This window comes from Trifolium pratense, unplaced genomic scaffold, assembly GCF_020283565.1.
Source record: "Trifolium pratense cultivar HEN17-A07 unplaced genomic scaffold, ARS_RC_1.1 scaffold_68, whole genome shotgun sequence".
In the NCBI taxonomy this organism is placed as follows: Eukaryota; Viridiplantae; Streptophyta; class Magnoliopsida; order Fabales; family Fabaceae; genus Trifolium; species Trifolium pratense.
The window spans coordinates 116,210-134,936 of NW_025721051.1; the positions used below are offsets into that span (position 1 = coordinate 116,210).

Genomic DNA, 18,727 nt, shown 5'->3' on the forward strand with positions numbered 1-18,727 from the left:
TTCTGAATCTCTAATTTTTTTTCTAAATTATCCTCATTACTATTTGATGTTTGTTATGGTACATTGCTCAATTTATCATCATATGAGTCGCTAAAATTCATTGCTCAATTTTGTTTTCGATGCATGAGTAGACCGTCTTGTGTTTTTCCCTGATGTAGTTGAAAAAAGGAACAAATACTGCAACAATTAAAAAAAATTATGAAGTTCTACAAATATCTGTATAGTCTTGAATCCAAGGAGATTGAATCAACACTCCCACGATCAAAAGATGTAAGTTTTTTTAATAATTGTTTAAGTTGTTTCACTATGATTCATAGCAAGTTTGGCAACTGAACTCCTCATGCACGTGTTGCATTTTTGTATCTACAAAGGCTGAATTTTACTGTGTCATCAAAGTTAGCCCAAATTTTATGTAAAAAATAGACTTAAATATGTTTTTGGAATTGTGTGATGTAGTATTATTTCCTATCATATATATTCATTGGTATTTCTTGCTCTGAGCAGTGGTGGTTACAACAGTTACTGAATTGGGCAATGGAAAGCCAAAGTTCTATTCAACCCTTGATATAATCTCTTATTGCAGAAAATGGCTATTACCAACAAATCACATGTGGTTGTTCTCAACAAGGTGAGCATTCAGTATTTAAATAGACGTTCTTTATTATTCAAATTTCATAAATGACTCAAAGTATGATATCATTTCTTTTAAACCTGTTTTCTTCAAATAATTTGATATACTGAAATTAATTAGTGCTGCACTAGATTTAGAAGCACTGAATAACCTTTTGTTTATGAAATGTGTAATTATGTGATTAAAATCTGATGGGTTGGTATTCTATTTATTAAGTTCTTAGAGATTTCTGGTCTGTGAGATCAGCTTTTCTTTGTATATAGTAATATATAATATAATATAATAGTAAATTTTTTTATTGAGAACCTTTATCTAAATGTAGAAAATCAGCCTCTTCCTTCTTTGCTGCCTATATTGCCTTATGTGAGGAAGGTACTGCAACTTCTGTGTGCAGGGCTCTTGATGAAATTGCGGACATATCTGTACCAGGTATGAATGTTAAGTTAGCACTATTTATTTAACTTGACATTATGTCTCATGCTCCACATGTTTCAGTCATGCCATGAGAACGGCGAGTTATTATAATGTTGTGTTAACATGATTTTGCTTGGAAGATGTTAAATAATGTTTACATTTTTTATAGATTAATAGTTCAGTTTAATTTTGAATCAGGATTGAGTTTGTAATTGGTTTTCAAGTTAATAATGTTTGGTGTCAAACAATTGGCAAACCTGGTAACTCTTAGCAGCCTTTAACTCTTGTTAACTCCTGCTCAAATTCACTTATTGCGAAGGTAATAAAGATGAAAATTTTGATAACCTTTTGAATTTCAGATGGTTATTGAAAATTGGTTTTTGTTTACAGTGACTGTGGTAAAGAGTGGAACTAGAGCTTTACCGTATCTGTGATTGGATGGTGACACGAGTTCCATTGGTTTTCCTGGGTTAAGCCTTTTACTCGTATTTACACTTACACTGGTCATGTTCAACATTGATCAACTAGAATTCAACATTGATCAACTAAAATTTCAACATTGATGCTTGTGTGGGTGTAGGTTGCTAAGTGTATAGGGATTGGTCTGCCGGAGCTTATTTTCTAGTATTTGTGTCCCAGGCAGAGTTCCTTCAAGTTGCATCCACGTAGTGTCTTTATACTTTAGCGAATGAGATTGAATTATATCCATTCATTGATTTTCTCTTTTTCAAATATATTTTTTTATAATTTCAATTCAAGTATACAATGGTACTATTTTGACTAGAGTGCATTTTTGCCCTTATTGGAAAGCTTTCTCTCACTCAAGTGGATATATGTTACATCTATCTTTCTGAAGATATTCTCTTTTTAAAATTGGAATGGGATTTGGTTTCTGATTAATTGTTATTCTTTCTTGTGAAAATGATTTTCTTAAATTGTATATTCTGTCTTTTTGGTTCACAGTCTAGTGGAGCTTTCATTGCTGTATATAGGTATGCAAGTGCAACACCATTACTGCCTTCTATTCTTAGTCAGGGTATTGGTTGGCAGGTACGAATATATGACTAAATCTTGCTTTATAAATGATAATCGTGATAACTAATAATTGTAAAAGTTAAAAATTGATTTGACTGTAATGATGATTTTCACCTAGTAATCAAGTAGAACTTTCACTTTCAAGTATCTTATTTATGCTTGTTAGGGAGTCGGCATTCTGTTATCAGAATTGTTTGGAACAATTAGTGGATCGTCCGTGTCTGTGTAAGGCTGAAATTATTCTGTTTGTATTCTTTACTAAGCAATCAAGCACTACTTTTTTGTTAATGTAAGGAATCAAAGTGATTTTTATTTGTTTTCCCAACAGAGAAAATGCAGGTCTATTGGCTTTGACATGTGTTGGCAGTCGAAGAGTTGTGCCGATATCTGCTGGATTCATGATTTTCTCTTCAATTTTAGGTGAGTCAGTTAAACACGATAAGTTTGTAATTTGATTTGTAATTACTAACATTTCTTTCATGATTTAGGAAAATTTGGAACAGTTTTCGCATTTATCCCACCTGCAATTGTTGCTGCCCTGTACTGCTTATTCTTTGCTTATGTTGGTATGTTTGATTTAAGATAAACTCATACAGGTTATATATATACTTTTATTTATTATGATACTTAGAAGACACACCACCATATAATGATTCAATTTTCATTCATCATTTGTAGGTGCTGGAGGCATTAGTTTTCTTCAGTTCTGCAACCTTAACAGTTTTAGAACAAAGTTCATATTAGGCTTCTCTATATTCTTGCTGCCTCTTATTTGCACACTCAGACAAGGAGCATACTTCCTTTCCACATTAGGCTTCTCTATATATAATTTCGTTTTAACTTTCAATTAGAGCTTTTTATAAGGTTGTTTAAAATTTGATACTTATTTTGGTAAGTGTTTAATTTTTATGTCACTGAGATTATATTTGTAATCAAAGTTTTGGTTGTGATATATTTTTTTTACACATATTTAACCATGTGCGGGGGTTTGAAACCTCCGCAAACCCAACCGCCGCAGTTTGAACAGGATACCAACGCTCATCCAAATCCCCCGCATATTTACTATTGGATTCTAATAAGCGGCAGTTTTCAAAACTCCCGCAAAACCATCCGCGGAGGTTGTAAATAGCGTGTATTTTTTTGTAGATATAGGGCTGTAATACTCTGACTTTGAACATAATTTATAAACTAGAGTGGGTATCTTTGAATAGTACTTGCTATTTTCGAGTTTTGAGAATTGGTGTTATTTCTTTCCACTTAGAACAGATAAGATTATATATCTCTTTTTTTTTTAAAAAAAAAAAACAAACAATATGGTTATGTTTTCAGGTGTTTACGTAAGGACGAAATACTGCATGTTCAGCCTCCTCAAAGGCATTTCTCTTTTCACTCTTATTGTATTGATTGGTATTGGTCGGTTCATATCCTCACTCAAATTTTTACATTTGAATTTTTTAGTGTATATGCAAATTTCAATATAGTAATTCCCAAAATAGAGTTGGTAAGTTTGATACTTTCTAATTTTGTCTTTTTCTATTCAGATTGACTCCGGTGGATTTATTCAAGCCTTTGTGCTCCCTGAAGTGCAGAACCACATTTAAGAATTGAAAGAGAAAGATTTGAGGCTGAAAGGTACAGTCCTCATCATCACTGTCAACATCCTTTTAGCTTCAAGGTTTTGTTCTAATGAAGTTGTGTTGGTTGCATGAGTAATGTTGTTCATTGAGTTATGGTTTATGTATAATTGCGTTATGGTTCTGCACATTTAAATGCATTTAGTTCTGGTTTCTGGTTGTGCACATTGCATTTTTGCATAATTACACGTTCTGGTTTTGCACGTTTTAATGCTTCTGCTTCTGGTTTTGTACACTTCTACATTTTAATCTCCATTCTCCAATGCCTTGATCAATAAAAGAGACTTTGTAGACTTCATATTAGTATGATTTTATTAACCTGAAATGCATTTTTACGGTTATGGCAGGTTGGTGATCTGGTGTTGTTGGTCACTTGGAATCAAATGAAAATTCTAGCCGCTGGCATAGTAGTGGTGAGTTAATAAAGTAATTGCCTAGGAATTTTGATGATAGAGTGAACCAATCTGTATATTCTGGTGTGCTTCACAGAAACCAATCTGTATACTCCCTCTGTTGTTTTTAGAAATTTCCGGTTACCAAAGAAGTGTTTGTTTGATAAATTAATTTCTATTATAGCTGATTTTTCACATCCTCGATTTCAACCATTTAATCCATCTCCTCATTGAAGTCTCAAAAAAATTAGTTATCAACTATTCAACTTAATCTCTGTCGTGAAACACAAATGTTCCATCCACTTTTCCCACATAAGCTCTTTCTTACTCACAATGCGGATATCATCTTTAAAAAAAATGTGCAGTAACAAATTTGAATTGAAAAATGTGATCATCTTTTGGGGGGTAGGTGTATCATAATAAATTATTTTTTAAAGGTTTAACTACACATTTGATCCCTTACGTTTATTTTAGGTTTCAAGTTGGTCCTTTACGTTTAAAACGTATCAATTTAGTCCCTTATGTTTGCACCGTTTGCATTAGTTAGTCCTTTCCGTCAACTTTGCCACTAACCCCGTTGAAAACGTACACGTGGCAAACAGAAATGCTGACTTGGATATGATGTGGCTAAAAAGGGTGATGTGGTAGTCATTTCATTAAAAAAGGGTGTTTAGGCTGCAGATTATCTCGAGCAGGCTGAGTACAATACATGTAATCCTAATGCGGACCTTAAAATTCTAATGCGGACCATCAATGCACTTATTGTTCTTCATGCGCTTCTTCTCAGACCCTTTCAGATATTCGAAATTCACTGTTGGTGGTCTTGATAATTTGTAAATTTTTGTTATTTAATGCAAAATGTCAGCTATTGTAACCTTTTATTTCTCTTTTGGTATTTGGTTCAAGAATGTATGTGAATTTTTTCTCCTCCCTCTGAAGTTATGGTCTTTATATGGTAAATTCTTTTTTTTTTGTTGCTAATTAATCTGAAATTTTTAATTCATTTTTAATCTGACATTCCTACTTTTTTTTTTTTGAAGGAGACATTCCTACTGATAGGTAAAGTCCTACATGCTCATCTACTCAAGCTCCTCTTCTGACAAGTAATATAGTTTCTAAGTATTTTAATTTTTGGTTATATGCATGTTTGGTATTGTATAATAAAATATAACTCCTCCATTTTCAGGTTGATGCCAGATATTATAAATTGTACTCTAAGCATAGTCAAATTTAGCAAAAATATCAGCATAAGATGATATTCTTAAATTTTGTTCTTAGTATCTGATTAGTAGTTGGCTTGATTAATGGTTATGCTTGCTATATTCATTTTCCACACGGCTTCCAAATCTTCTGTTATCTATAACTTGATTCTAGACTTGTGTAACCTTAATTTTATAATTATATTATTTATTTTTTGTCATTTCAAAATCTGAACAGTGTAATTCCTTTTTGCAGAGACTTCATTTCCTTTCAGAGAGGATTCTCTCCCTTGGTTATGAAGTAATTTCAAATGTGCTGGAGACTGGTCCGGTAGGTTATATCAATTTTATTGACTTGCAATTTATTTTTAGTGTCTGTTTTAATTGTTAGGATGTTTTGAATTTTGTAATTGATATATTCTTCAATTTAAAGACGTAATATTTCAATTATAAGACAGGGTTAGTTTCTCCACATTTTACAGCTCTATTGGAATCTGCAATCTTCCCAGCATTGGTCATAAATGTAAAGGTCAGAATTTATTTCAAAAAAGTAACAGGGATGGACTTTTTTCCCAAGAGACCCTTTCTCATTGATGTCTTATGGTAATGCAATTTGCAGGACATGTCAGAGTGGGAAGAAGATGCTGATACAGTATATACGGAAGAATCTTCCTTCAGGTATAGTGCGATTTTTTTTTTCGTTACTGTTTTAGATAATTTGTAGTCATTTCTGACCAAAATTTTGTATTCAGGACGAAGTTAGTGGATGAAGGGGGGATTTATTCACTGCCAGAAAAAGTGCAGTAAACTTACTTGGTGTTACTTCAATGTCAAAGGTTCCTTCTTGATAAAAATTCACCTAGCTATATGCCCCTTGGTTATTACTGTAGTTCATGTGGTCATTAATTTTTTACAGGGGCCACACCAATGGAGACTTCCATTGTCAGTTTATCAGCCAAGCGGAAAAAAATGTCAAAAGAACAAAAGAAGCAATCAGTGCCATTCTAAGGGAGAGTTATAGGTGCTTCTGTTTTTGTCTAAGTTTTTCATTCCTTCTGTTTCCAACGTGTCTCAAAAAAAAAGTCCTGAATTAGTGAGTTTTTATGTGTGGTTCACATGTGTATGCCTGCCTGATCAAATAACTGCACACTTTATTTTTAAGATCTAACTGCACACTTTATGTGAAACGTATTGTTGGACACTCAGGTTGTGCTCTAAAGCATACTGATGTTCCACTATGGTTCATGTAACTTGTGTCTGGTTTCGACCTGAAGTTTTTTTGCTAGTGATGAGTAAATTTAGCATGCTTTGGGTATCTTGAGTATTCCATCAAATTCTTTTGTGAGGGTAGCGTATTTGAAGCTCTTTTGCCTATGCAGAAAATGTACTTGTATATTATTTTCAAAAGAAGTATAGTTTGATATTATCACTCACTAATGTGTATAAATTTTTCCTCGAAAAAATATAGTAATGGTCCTACCTAATTCTAGTCACCAATTGATGGAATTTATTCTTTGCACATTTTACACTAAGTTACATCATTACTTAGTTTTGTTCATTCCAATTCAATCTAAATTCTGTATTAGTTCAATTTCAGATTTGTGTTATTTGTAAGCAAATCGATGGTTCATGCACACAATGTGTCAAGTGTTCCACATGTCTCCATGCCATGTGTGCGTGAAGGACTGATTATCGCATAGAGAGGTTAGACTTCATTTAGATTGAATTGGTTTCCATTTGCATAAGTTTTGTTGATATTTTATAATATGTATTGTCCTGGTTTAGTGCCACTTTTAATTAATGTTGTCTCTTCTGGAACTTGGGCAATGATTCCCACTCCTGGAACGCCTCAACAAGTACAATCAGGCATGCAGCCGCTTGTGAATAATGCAGCTGCTGCTAATGTGCCTTTGTCCCACTCCTGGAACGCCTCAACAAGTACAATCAGGCATGCAGCCGCTTGTGAATAATGCAGCGCCTGTGCAACCTTGGTACCCATTGTTAAAAGGAAAGTTGCCTTTATTCATTCACGCCTCTTACTTGTTTTATTGGTTTTCCATGTTTCGATGTGTAACTATGATTATAATGAATGTGAGGTCTTTTGTTTTTATGTTCTGCTACTTTATGTTGTTAATGAATTCCTTCTAATTGCAGACAAATACAAGTGTTGCATCTTCTTTAGGGACATTTTTCCTGCCCCAGATCTCAATGATCTTCTTGGACATGTTGAATGTATACAGGTATTTGTTGTTAACTGATGGTTTTTGTATCAGCTATTCTAATAACAGTTGAGACAACGCAATATGTAGTTTGATTTGATTCTTCATTTTTGGTTTGATGTATGCTTTAAATCAATTTTTTGTTTTTGCAACAGAGTGTACAGGGAGCATATTTGAAACACAAATATGTACAGTAAGATTATAGTGGTTTTTAACAAATATTTACTATTCAGTCCCTTCATACAAATTCTTCTGGAATTATGCAGGGGAGGTTAGTTTCTTACCACTATCTAAGAAGTTCTGGAATTTAGTTGTTGCAAACATGGTTATCAAATTGAGATTCAAATCATTAATTAAAAGATGTTCTCCCAAAATGCATTTTTTTAGTAAAAACAATAAACATATTCAAAATAATAAGCTCATATGTTCTATACAAACCTAATAATTCGGTGAATTCTAAGGAGAGAGCTCAACTAAGTCCCTCACCTAAAATATGGGTGGACCATGATTAGATGAAATCAAGGGGGTGATGGAATAATGTTTTAGAGAGGGGAGAGACTATGGTGGTGGTGTGTGATTTTTTGAAAGTATCTCATAAGTTGCAGAAGTGCAGAACCAACGTGGGAGAGATGAAAAGGATTAGAGGGATCATGTGCATTGTTCTCATTTTTGTTTCTAACTAATCTGAATTGTTAATGTCTTTTGTAATAATTCGCATTCTCTTGGTGTGTTCGGCCCTTATATCAAGGAAACAACAAGATTTGTTTTTTTTTTTTTTTTTTTCTTTACCCCGTGATGAAATGTCATTGCAATTGATATGAAAAATGTGTCATTATATATATTTTGCAGATGTCAAATAGCTGTCTATTAAGAATGTTATGGTGCAAGAAATGTTCCAAGACTTTACAATCATGCGTTTATAAAGCTTGTGAAACACCAGTCATCACGCGAGAGTGTTGTCATTGCTCTGTAAAAGGTGTGTGTCTTCCACAATATTTTAGATGTACTGTATTATGTATGTACAATATGCAATGCATGTATGAATAAATCTTGCTTTTCTTTCTTTTGACTGTAGCATTTTGGATAATATCATGTAGATTTGTTATTTTGTTTTTTTAACCTTTTTTTTTTCTTCCTTAGAGTCATTCGAGTCAGCCAGAGAAGCTTCAGCGAGTGTAACATCGAAAGGTGCTACAAAGGTTGGGAAATCAAGTGCAAATGGTGTTTCAAAACCTGGAAATCGATCTGTATCTGCGGTATGTGGAGTATGTTGTTGACCTGGTTGGGGAACCAGGAAATATTTTTGGGCCAGATTCATCAATTTATGGAGCATACGTGTCTTCCATACCTTCCCCATTTCAAATTTCTCATATGAGAGATTCTCAATCGCCCTATGCGGATGATGCAGCATCTCCTCAAGTGATATGTTTTAATCAGAATTCTCCCAACAATGACCTGTATACAGGTATGCATCACTTTATATACCTGACCATTTGATCTTCTGGCTGTTTTGAACGATTATTATTTTAAGTTCAGCATATATGCAGCATTGATGATACTTGGCACTTAGTAGGGTATAAATTGTTTCATCAAGCGGGATGTTCAGTATGAATCGCACTTACAAAGTTTAGTCTCTATTAATTTTTAAAATTATGCATATCCACACAAACATCATGTTTGCATGTGTAAATTGAGCTATTTACGCCGTGAAGAAATTGTTATCCCCGTGTTTCATTTTATATTTACCAAAAATTACAGATCGCCTATTGCAAATATTTAATCTTCCTTTTTCATACTGTATGGCAAATCTGATATTTCGTAGTACTTCCTTTAAAAATGATTTGGATTTCTCCTTCCCAAGATTGTGGAGTATGAATTTTAAGATTGATAAATTCAAATTTTCAGAAATTAATCATATTTTAAAGTTGGTCTTTGTTTTTGGTCAATATTTTACGGGCCATCCACAGGAAGATCAACAACATAAAGAAACTGATTTGTACAAAAATAATAATAATGGCTTCAATTATGCTTCAGTTGATCAAACTTGTGGAGGTATGGAACCACCTCTAAATCCATTTGATTTGAAAGGTAGAGGCAACAAATGTGCAAAATTTAGGCTTACTAATTTTTCCTTCTATTTATGAAGCATTATTACATGAAATTCCATTTGTTCGGAAAGGTCAAAGAAATTTCTTACAATGAGGTCGTTGCAAATGGAAGTTCGGTGGTAAATGGGTATCCAGTCAAAGCTGGAACAGGTAGACAATAGGCTTGAAAACCAGGGTGCTGCGGATATTCCAAAATATATGAATCTTGAACCATCACTAGCAATGGACTGGCTTGAAATATCATGGGATGAGTAACGGATCAAAGAGCGCGTTGGTGCTGGTAAATTTTTTGTTTTTCCAGCTTCTCAATTTTGAAGGATTATAAATGGCATGATGACTCTAAATGTGACTTCTCTTTGCTTTATGAAGGATCATTTGGGACTGTGTATCGTGCTGAATGGCATGGATCAGAAGCGTTATATCAAGCACTTTTTTCTTCATGCTGAAATTTGCTGTATTCTTTGCATATTCAAGGTCATGAATTTTGCTTTTAATGGAATCACAATCTATAGTTTCCTAAGTCTGTGTGATTGCATGAATAACTTTTAGCTGCCATGACGAGTTGCTATTTATTATTTTTCTATTATAAGGTAAATTGTTCTTCATTTTGGTGTATTTATTCGTTGCTTTAAAATTTCAGGATGTTGCTGTCAAAGTTTTATCAGTTCAGAATTTCCACGATGACCGATTGAAAGAGTTTCTGTGAGGCAGTTACAATTCTTGTTGTTAATTTCATTGCTTCAGGTTGCAATAATGAAACGTGTTCGCCATCCAAATGTGGTGCTCTTCATGGGTGCGGTTACAAAACGGCCCCATCTATCTATAGTGACAGAGTATTAGCCTAGGTAATCAAACTTCTTCCGTAGTTAACTAAATCTGTTATAGGATTCTTGCATTAATATTTTTGAGTGTCTTACTGTTGTTGTTTCTTGGTGTATCTATGACAGAGGTAGTTTATTCCGCCTGATACATTGGCCATCAACTAGTGAAATTAAGGATCCAAGAAGAAGATTAGCAATGGCTATAGACGTGGTATGTACATAACATTATTATTCTTTTTTCACGTGAATATATTAAATTATACTTCCTCCGTCCTAAAATATAAGCAAAAGTGGGTCAAATAAACTTGATGTATTTGGTTAAAGATTTGAACCAAACACATCCACTTTTGTTAACCAACTTTTGCTTATATTTTGGGACGGAGGGAGTATATGATATATGCTTTATCTGATTGTAGGCTAAAGGGATCAATTATTTTCACTGTCTGAAGCCTCCAGTCGTGCACTGGGATCTCAAATCCCCGAACCTGATGGTAGACAAAAATTGGAATGTAAAGGTATAATTGAACAGGCTAAGTAATTGAGTTTCTCTATGGAATTTTTAATATCTTTGTGATGGAAGATGATTATTTTTCATTTTTTTTTGCCCAGGTGTGTGATTTCGGGTTGTCCAGATTTAAAGCGAACACTTTCTTGTGATCAAAATCTGTTCCTGGAATGGTAAGTCTCTTACACTCTAGTATGTGTTTAATCATAATGGTATACACTATCCAGTGTTGAAATTTTCTTTCAATTAATTCGAAAACAATTTCAAGTTTGAAGATGAGACTTTTACCTGTAGTGTTACGATACATAGGCAAACCTTGATCAAGTAGACAAAAGTATTGTTACTTCTTATTAACCCTGTCCTTTAAAGTTGTTCTTAAAGTCAAATGATATAATCATGATTTCTAAAGTTGATTAATTACTACAAGATACAGTTTTTAACTGTCAATTATTTTATGATGATGCTTGCTCAGCGGGAAGCATGTATATTCTGGTGTGCTTCACAGAAACCAATCTGTATACTCCCTCTGTTGTTTTTAGAAATTTCCAGTTACCAAAGAAGTGTTTGTTTGATAAATTAATTTCTATTATAGCTCATTTTTCACATCCTCGATTTCAACCATTTAATCCATCTCCTCATTGAAGTCTCAAAAAAATTAGTTATCAACTATTCAATTTAATCACTGTCGTGAAACACAAATGTTCCATCCACTTTTCCCACATAAGCTCTTACTCACAATGCGGATATCATCTTTAAAAAAAAAATTTGCAGTAACAAATTTGAATTAAAAAATGTGATCATCTTTTGGGGGGTAGGTGTATCATAATAAATTAATCTTTAAACTATTCAACTAGTGATCACTATAAGAAAAATGTGTAAGATAATTAATGTGCAATAAGGGTCGAATTGACAAAACTTAACCTTAAACTATCAAAATGACTTGAGAGGTTCTATGTGATGTAGCTAAATAGGCATATTCTTCCTTTTTATACAAGTCAGCCATTCAATTTATATTTTGCATGTTGAACTTTCACTTCATGGATCTGACCTTTAATAAGTGTGTAACTTCCTTAATAAGTTTACTTAGCATGTTCATTTGTACTGTACTTCATTAGTTCCTAATTCCTATATGGATGTCTTTTAAGTTTATTTTGAACAAACCAAAAAATTACTTTGATTTATAATTAAATTTCAAATATACTCTTACCTTTGGTTGACTCACTCGCTTATTTATCTCTCTTTACTAATATAAGTGTAAAATAACTGACAAGCTAAGTTTATAACTGGAATAAAAAAATGTAACAATGAAATTTGAAAACGAGGAAATGTGAGGAGATAGTTATAAATTGTGACCTTGGATGTTTCATACAGCTGCGTGACAAAATGAAACCTTGCAATGTGTACGCTCAGGTGGTTGGATCATTTGGGACAGTGTATCGTGCTGAATGACATGGATCAGTAAGTGTTATATTAAGCACTTTTTTCTTCAAGCTGAAATTTGCTGTATTCTTTGCATATTCAAGGTCATGAATTTTGCTTTTAATGGAATCACAGTCTATAGTTTAATTGATTCATCTTGATATATACTTTGCTTCATTTAGATATTTCAGTTAAGAAGTATTCATGATGCAATCTATGTTTCACTTTAGGCTGCAGATTATCTCGAGCAGGCTGGCTGAGTACAATACGGGTAATCCTAATGAGGACCTTAAAACAGAATCCTTGATAAAACAACTGCTTTACAACCCCAAGCTTCAAGCTGCATGTCCTGTTCCATTTGATGAAACTAAGTTGTGGAAAGGCCATATTGTCCCTGAGCACAAACAAAAAATTCAACATTAATTCAGAAACATCAGGTATTAACTAAAAATTAATGGAAAACGTAGCTCTCGCCTTAACTACATAGTATCATTTATTTACTTGCATAGCTTATTGTGGCTTCGTCTCTTATGGACGTGCTTTATGATGCTAATGAAGTTGTAGGAAGGACAATAGTTTAACAGTTTTTGTTATGAACCAAACTTTTTAAGTGCTTATCTGAAGACATATTTATTTTTATACTATATAAACAAACACTCCTAGTATCTGCTTTGTTGTATTACCGATGCAATTTACACACGAAATTTATTTGATTCGTTGGTAATGGAATTTTGCGGCATGCAGTGCATTGATGGATTGTGTAGGTTGTGAGAAGTGTCGCTTATGGGGAAAGCTTCAGGTTATTGGTCTCGGAACTGCATTGAAGATTCTCTTCCTGATGATGGTCAAGAAAATCTGGTTCAAACAGTAAGTACATTTGTTAGAGTGTTGGTTTTTTTCCTCTCTTCGGTTGCTTCTTTTATTCATATGCCACCTTAAATCAAATTGCCGCTGCATTGTCTTTTAAATTTATTCTACTGCCATTTCAATCCTGAGATAAAACACACATAATTTCATAATTGCGGTGAAAAAGTTGTAATCTTGTAAATTTTTTATCTCTTTTATAATTGGGAAGTTTGTGTGGTTCTTTCTGTTGCTAGTATCTGCAACATATGTATTAATTATTTATCGATGTTACTGCCCATTCGTTTTCGTCAAGCTGATGGTATAGGTGATTCCTGGCAGCTGCTGCTTCCAAATTCTGCTGCTTCATTTCTGTGGGAAGATCTTGACCCCTTGAAATCACTGAAGTATGATATCGATGAAATTTTGTACCTGTTTATTCAGAATCTTGTTCTGGCATATTCATCTGGTTTGTGGTAGGTAAGATTTGCATTTATATTTTTTCACGTACATTTTCTCTAGTTTCCTGGTGAAAGTACAGTGCAAACCTAATATCTTGTTGACCGGTATAACTCGGCCATTTTCCAGAAATTTTAAAATAATTTTATAAGACATTTTTGTCTGGTTATCGCATTATTTACGAATTTTGATTTTGAAAATACAATATCTCCTGTGTTCCAGATTCAAACTCAGAATGTGTGGGCTACAAGTGGCTACAAGTTGTAGGAAAGGACAATAGTTTAACAGTTTTGTGTTATGAACCAGACTTTTTAAGTGCTTTATCTGAAGACATTTATTTTTATACTATAAACAAACACTCCTTGTATCTGCTTTGTTGTATTACCGATGCAATTTACACACTAATATTCATTTGACTCATTGGTAATGGAATGATTTTTGCGGCATGCAGTGCATTGATGGATTGTGTAGGTTGTGAAAAAGTTTTAATCTTGTAATTGTTTTTATCTCTTATATAATTGGGAAGTTTTGTGGTTCTTTCTGTGGCTAGTATCTGCAACATATGTGTTAATTATTTATCGTATAGTAGCGATTAGAACAAAAATAAATATTCGTCAGATAAGAAGAATTTGATACAGCTTCTCTATTTCTTTTCTATTCTTCTATTTTCAAAACATCACATTTTCATGCCTATTTTTATCTGCTTGCTATGAACAATGAATTTGTTGTTGGGGAAGTCACTTACCGAAATCTTTTAACTTTTGCTGACATCGCAGCTTGAGACACTTTTAAAGTTTTTCCCGGTTCTGGCATATCGGAACCTAACATGGCAATGTTTAACAGAGGTATGTTCCATCCGTTGAGTTCTAATGTTATTACTTGAATTTTTTTACATCGATATTCACTTTTTATGTTTGCAGGTGGCATCCCTTCAATTTGGGAGTTTTTATGATGTGCAGTATGTCAAGACGTATGACATATTCATGGGTCAATTGCAGTTTGGTCTCATTTTTGTAACATGTACTGCATTCTTATTCATTTGATTCTACTTTGAGAGTTTTGGCTGACTTTGTGATACTTTAATGTTTAATGTATAGCATACTCCCGCCCAGGGACGGAACCAGTAAAAATGGTTGAGGGTGGCAGAAATATAACACACGACAAACAACATTGATTAATAGGTCTGTACATATTTTAACAAGTCTTTTAAGTGTTGCTTTGGTTTTTCTTTGATGCAAAAGTATTTCCTTAATGGAGCCATAATCAAATAATATATTACTATATTATTATATTTGCAAGGTGTAACAAATTAAACGGTGGCGAAGACAAATTTATGGATGAGATTTACAGGGGCGAGCATGTATACATATGATGGGGTATTATAGCATTATATAATTGAAGGGTGGCGACAACCCCTTTTGTTCTACACTTGGGTTCCATCCCTTCTCCCGCTACCTACCACAAATATACCTGAGGCACATATGCAAATGGCTCTACTGAAGAACAAGTTGGTGGTTATTGTTTTATTTTTATATTGAAACAAGATCTTAATTTGCTTAGTTAATTGTTAGGTGTTTGTCTAACCATAGTTTGTTTCCTCTGTTTAGTCATTTATACAGAACATGGCATTGTTCTTCACCTCATTTTATAAGGTTAGATTTTTCATTTTTTTTTGTCTATATTTAATTTTATTGTGAATATATTATCATCAAACAACATGATTGAAATGTGTAAAGAATGTGACATTGATAAAGCTGGTTCCTTAACGCTGCATTGTTGACAATATCGTACCTGAGACTCATTCAAGAATAAATCCTGCTTTATTGGGTTGCTTGTTGGGTGTTCTGCTCTCTGGTATCATTATTCTACCAGCCTTTTATTTATGCAGGTTCACAGCCGCATCTTTGGAATTCACTCGAGAATATATCAAATTTGCTATTGGGCCTTGAATATCTTATCACCCTTTCATATTGTAGGCCTGAAGCATCTGATTCCGAACTATTTTAAGGTGAGATATCTTTTAATCAAATCTGAATTTTTGTTGTTATTATTATTATTTTTAATATTATTATTATTATTATTATTATTATTATTATTATTATTATGACACTCTTGGGTGTTCTGCAATGATGTTGAGTAGTATTTGTATTATGCTAATTTCTACTTCATAGCTGTTATTAATTGCGAGTTTTGTTTTTGATTGGTTAGGTGATTGCTGGATTATGGGTTTTGTTCATTGTTGGGAGTTGGACCAACTTCTTGACATTGTTCTACATAGGTAATTAATTGCCCTCTTGTTTTATTGATATTTACTTCCATGAAAGTTCAAATATAATTTGTGTCGTGTATGTTTATATATACACCATGTATGCTATTGTCATGTAATGGTTATTGCAGTATTCTATAGTTTAGTTATGATAATCGTAGTTAGATAACAGTTAATTGTTAACTCAATAATAATAGTCAGTAGTTAGTTAACTAGCAGACCTCTTAAATATTACTAATTTTAAATTGTAATAAACTGAATTGACAATCAAATTATATTTTCATTTCGATTCACAAATTCTGTTTCTGAAAGTTATATAGGTCCGGTGGAATTTGATTGGGTTGGATAGTACATTAGGCCAAACCCGACACACGTACACCTCCAAGTGTAAAGCTACTTGTTGCTGCTGTAAGTCCTATGGTATTAGGTGGAAGCTTAAATTGTGACATTTCATATTGACTACAAGGATGGGAATTTGTTCCAATGAAGCATCATATTCTGCAGGCTGTGATCGATACTTTAATTTTATCATCTATGTTAAAAAAGATTTCACTTTTTAGTCTCCTCAGTTCATTTGAATTTCTTGATTTTCTGTGTTACAGGGAGACAGCTCTGAATGTGTGTGGTGTGCTCTAGCCAGTGGCAAGCAGAGGTTAATATACTATTCGTTCAACTTTAGGATAAAAACACCTGTATATTTTTTACATACCTATATTTGTATTGGGAGTGGGGATATATTTCCCTTTCGATGCTATGTCCTGGCACCTTCTAGTTCTTTTGTTTTTGTTTCAAGAGCATGAATGTTCAAGCATAAAAGGTTCGAAGTATATCTTTTTGCATCTGGCCGGGAATGAGGAATTTTGGAAAGGTTGGTTTGTGGGGGTCCTTTTTTTCTTGAATTTTCACTCCCTTTGTTGTAAATTTTTTTTTTACAATTTTCTTTGGCACCTTCTAGTTCTTTTGTTTTTGTTTCAGGAACATGAATTTTCAAGCATAAAAGGTTTGAAGTATATCTTTTTGCATCTGGCTGGGGATGAGGAATTTTGGAAAGGTTGGTTTGTGGGGGTCCTTTTTTCTTGAATTTTCACTTCCTTTGTTATAAATATTTTTTTTTTACAATTTACTTTTCGGTTGTGATATGTTTTGAGAATAATATGCCTCAATATCTTTAGATTTAAATATAGTTTACATTGTAATAACATGCTTTTCTGAGATCTGTTATCACACTTCTATTGACTATTATTTTGGAAGGCATGTTTGCTTCGTGAAAGGCAGGCTTATTAATAGTCAATAGAAGTGTTTGATCTTCTGGTTCGTGAAAGGCATGTTTATTAATATCGAAAACAATCTGGGGTCCTTTGTTATGTCACATGATGTAAACTATTAATTAGATCTCTATTAAATTCTTTTTGTTTTCGATATTCTTTCTTCTGGTTCTTATTTACCTCTTGTTTGATCTTCATGATCTATATTCTTAATTGTTTTTGGTTGATTATTTTGGTTTCTTGCTTAGATGTTTTAATTGGTTTGTTTGTTGAATTGTTTCTATCTCGGAGTTTGCGCCTTGCACTACGTACAAGTACGGTTTAATTTCGTCATCTTCTTTAAGACTGTCGACATTTCAGTCTTAGTTCGGTACTCAACATCTACTCTTTCTTTCTTTCCTCCTTTTATTATAATCCATCTCGCATCTAATTCTCTCTGACTTTTCTTTTTCTTCGCACGTCTGAAATGCTCCTCATACGTGAAGATGAGAATAATGTGCTGCTTGCTGTCACCGATGAAGGTAACGACGACCCAAAGTTTTTTCCCCCCTGTTTCATTCTTTTGTACCCAATTGCTATTTTTTAAGCCTGTTTACGTTGTCCATATGGTTATGCTAAAAGTTATATCATTTTATTGATTTGCTTTCTACTCTCATTTGAAACCTAATTTCTTAATTTTTGCAAAGGGTAAAAGGAAAAACTGGAAGATAGAGCATGGTCGAGATTTCCCAAAAATGATAAGAGATAGAATTTGTTATCGAATAATCAGGTGAGTATATCCAAACAAACCCATTCATTCTCTTTAATTGAATATTTTCTAATGTTGTCTCCTAATTAATATTCACCTTTTTTGTAATTATGAATTTTGGGATCTTTGATTTTGTTTTTATGAAATATAGTGACTAAACCCCTTCCCGGGAGTCAAGGAGAGCATGGTGTTATTGGATCGGCGAGAAGAATTCCTTTAAATGATATTGCTAACGGTAATTTATCAATTTAAATGCAATTTTGTATAGTAGTGTAATTATTATTAATTGAAATACACTTCTGCAACTGCTATTTCAACCTGCTGTAATGAGAATCTATTTTGAATAGCTTTTATCAAAATCCATTTTTTTAATCATTCATCATCCCACACCATCTTAAAAAAATAGATTTTAATGATTGTAAACAAACGGCAAATAGCTTTAGATTTTTTTCAAAATCTCTAAAAAAAATGATTTTCTTTAAAAAAATAATTTTTCTTAAATTTCAAACAAACAGGCCTTATAATTATTAGCCTTATATGGAAGAAATTGAGTTAGTGTTTTTGAATTTGATTTTGTATATCTGCAGTTGGTTCTTCATCTTTGAAAATAGGAAAATCATCACCGACAACAAGTTCGTTGAAGACAGGGAAATATACAGTACATAATGGTACATTTATTAATCGTGCAAGATGTTCACTAAGAGCTTCGTTTAGGCGGAATGTGGAATCTATCAAACCACGTCATATTGCATTCCAAAGTAATTATGTT

The 18,727-nt window shown here is 33.1% G+C and overlaps 1 protein-coding gene and 1 long non-coding RNA gene across 17 annotated transcripts in view; both read left to right on the forward strand.

The window, feature by feature from the left end:
- LOC123901491 (nucleobase-ascorbate transporter 6-like) overlaps nt 1-3,372 on the forward strand; it is a 69,608-nt gene extending 66,236 nt beyond the window's left edge. For 4 of the 16 annotated variants that reach the window (XM_045951652.1, XM_045951650.1, XM_045951651.1 and 1 more), the window contains 5 exons: nt 2,009-2,095; nt 2,247-2,305; nt 2,409-2,500; nt 2,569-2,646; nt 2,759-3,372. In XM_045951652.1, coding sequence (XP_045807608.1) covers nt 2,009-2,095; nt 2,247-2,305; nt 2,409-2,500; nt 2,569-2,646; nt 2,759-2,931 — 489 coding nt within the window. In that variant the 3' untranslated portion in view covers nt 2,932-3,372. Of the gene's footprint in view, nt 1-158; nt 271-504; nt 629-953; nt 2,096-2,246; nt 2,306-2,408; nt 2,647-2,758 lie in introns of those variants that run through there. The other 12 variants (XR_006806865.1, XR_006806866.1, XR_006806871.1 and 9 more) reach the window with 12 other exon arrangements.
- Nucleotides 3,373-3,697: 325 nt separating this feature from the next.
- Nucleotides 3,698-18,709, forward strand: LOC123901495. The gene is made up of 38 exons (XR_006806880.1): nt 3,698-3,712; nt 4,062-4,127; nt 5,147-5,209; nt 5,562-5,636; nt 5,760-5,834; nt 5,925-5,983; nt 6,058-6,141; nt 6,222-6,326; nt 6,903-7,009; nt 7,091-7,545; nt 7,680-7,795; nt 8,374-8,500; nt 8,665-8,989; nt 9,492-9,576; nt 9,671-9,912; nt 10,002-10,106; nt 10,273-10,477; nt 10,580-10,664; nt 10,870-10,968; nt 11,063-11,131; nt 12,330-12,416; nt 12,608-12,814; nt 13,122-13,244; nt 13,563-13,700; nt 14,456-14,524; nt 14,600-14,699; nt 14,777-14,860; nt 14,979-15,186; nt 15,287-15,331; nt 15,568-15,687; nt 15,888-15,957; nt 16,258-16,353; nt 16,548-16,813; nt 16,921-17,580; nt 17,696-17,731; nt 17,897-17,979; nt 18,110-18,193; nt 18,546-18,709. It is a non-coding gene; the product is annotated as an uncharacterized LOC123901495 (long non-coding RNA).
- The last annotated feature ends 18 nt before the right edge of the window (nt 18,710-18,727 follow it).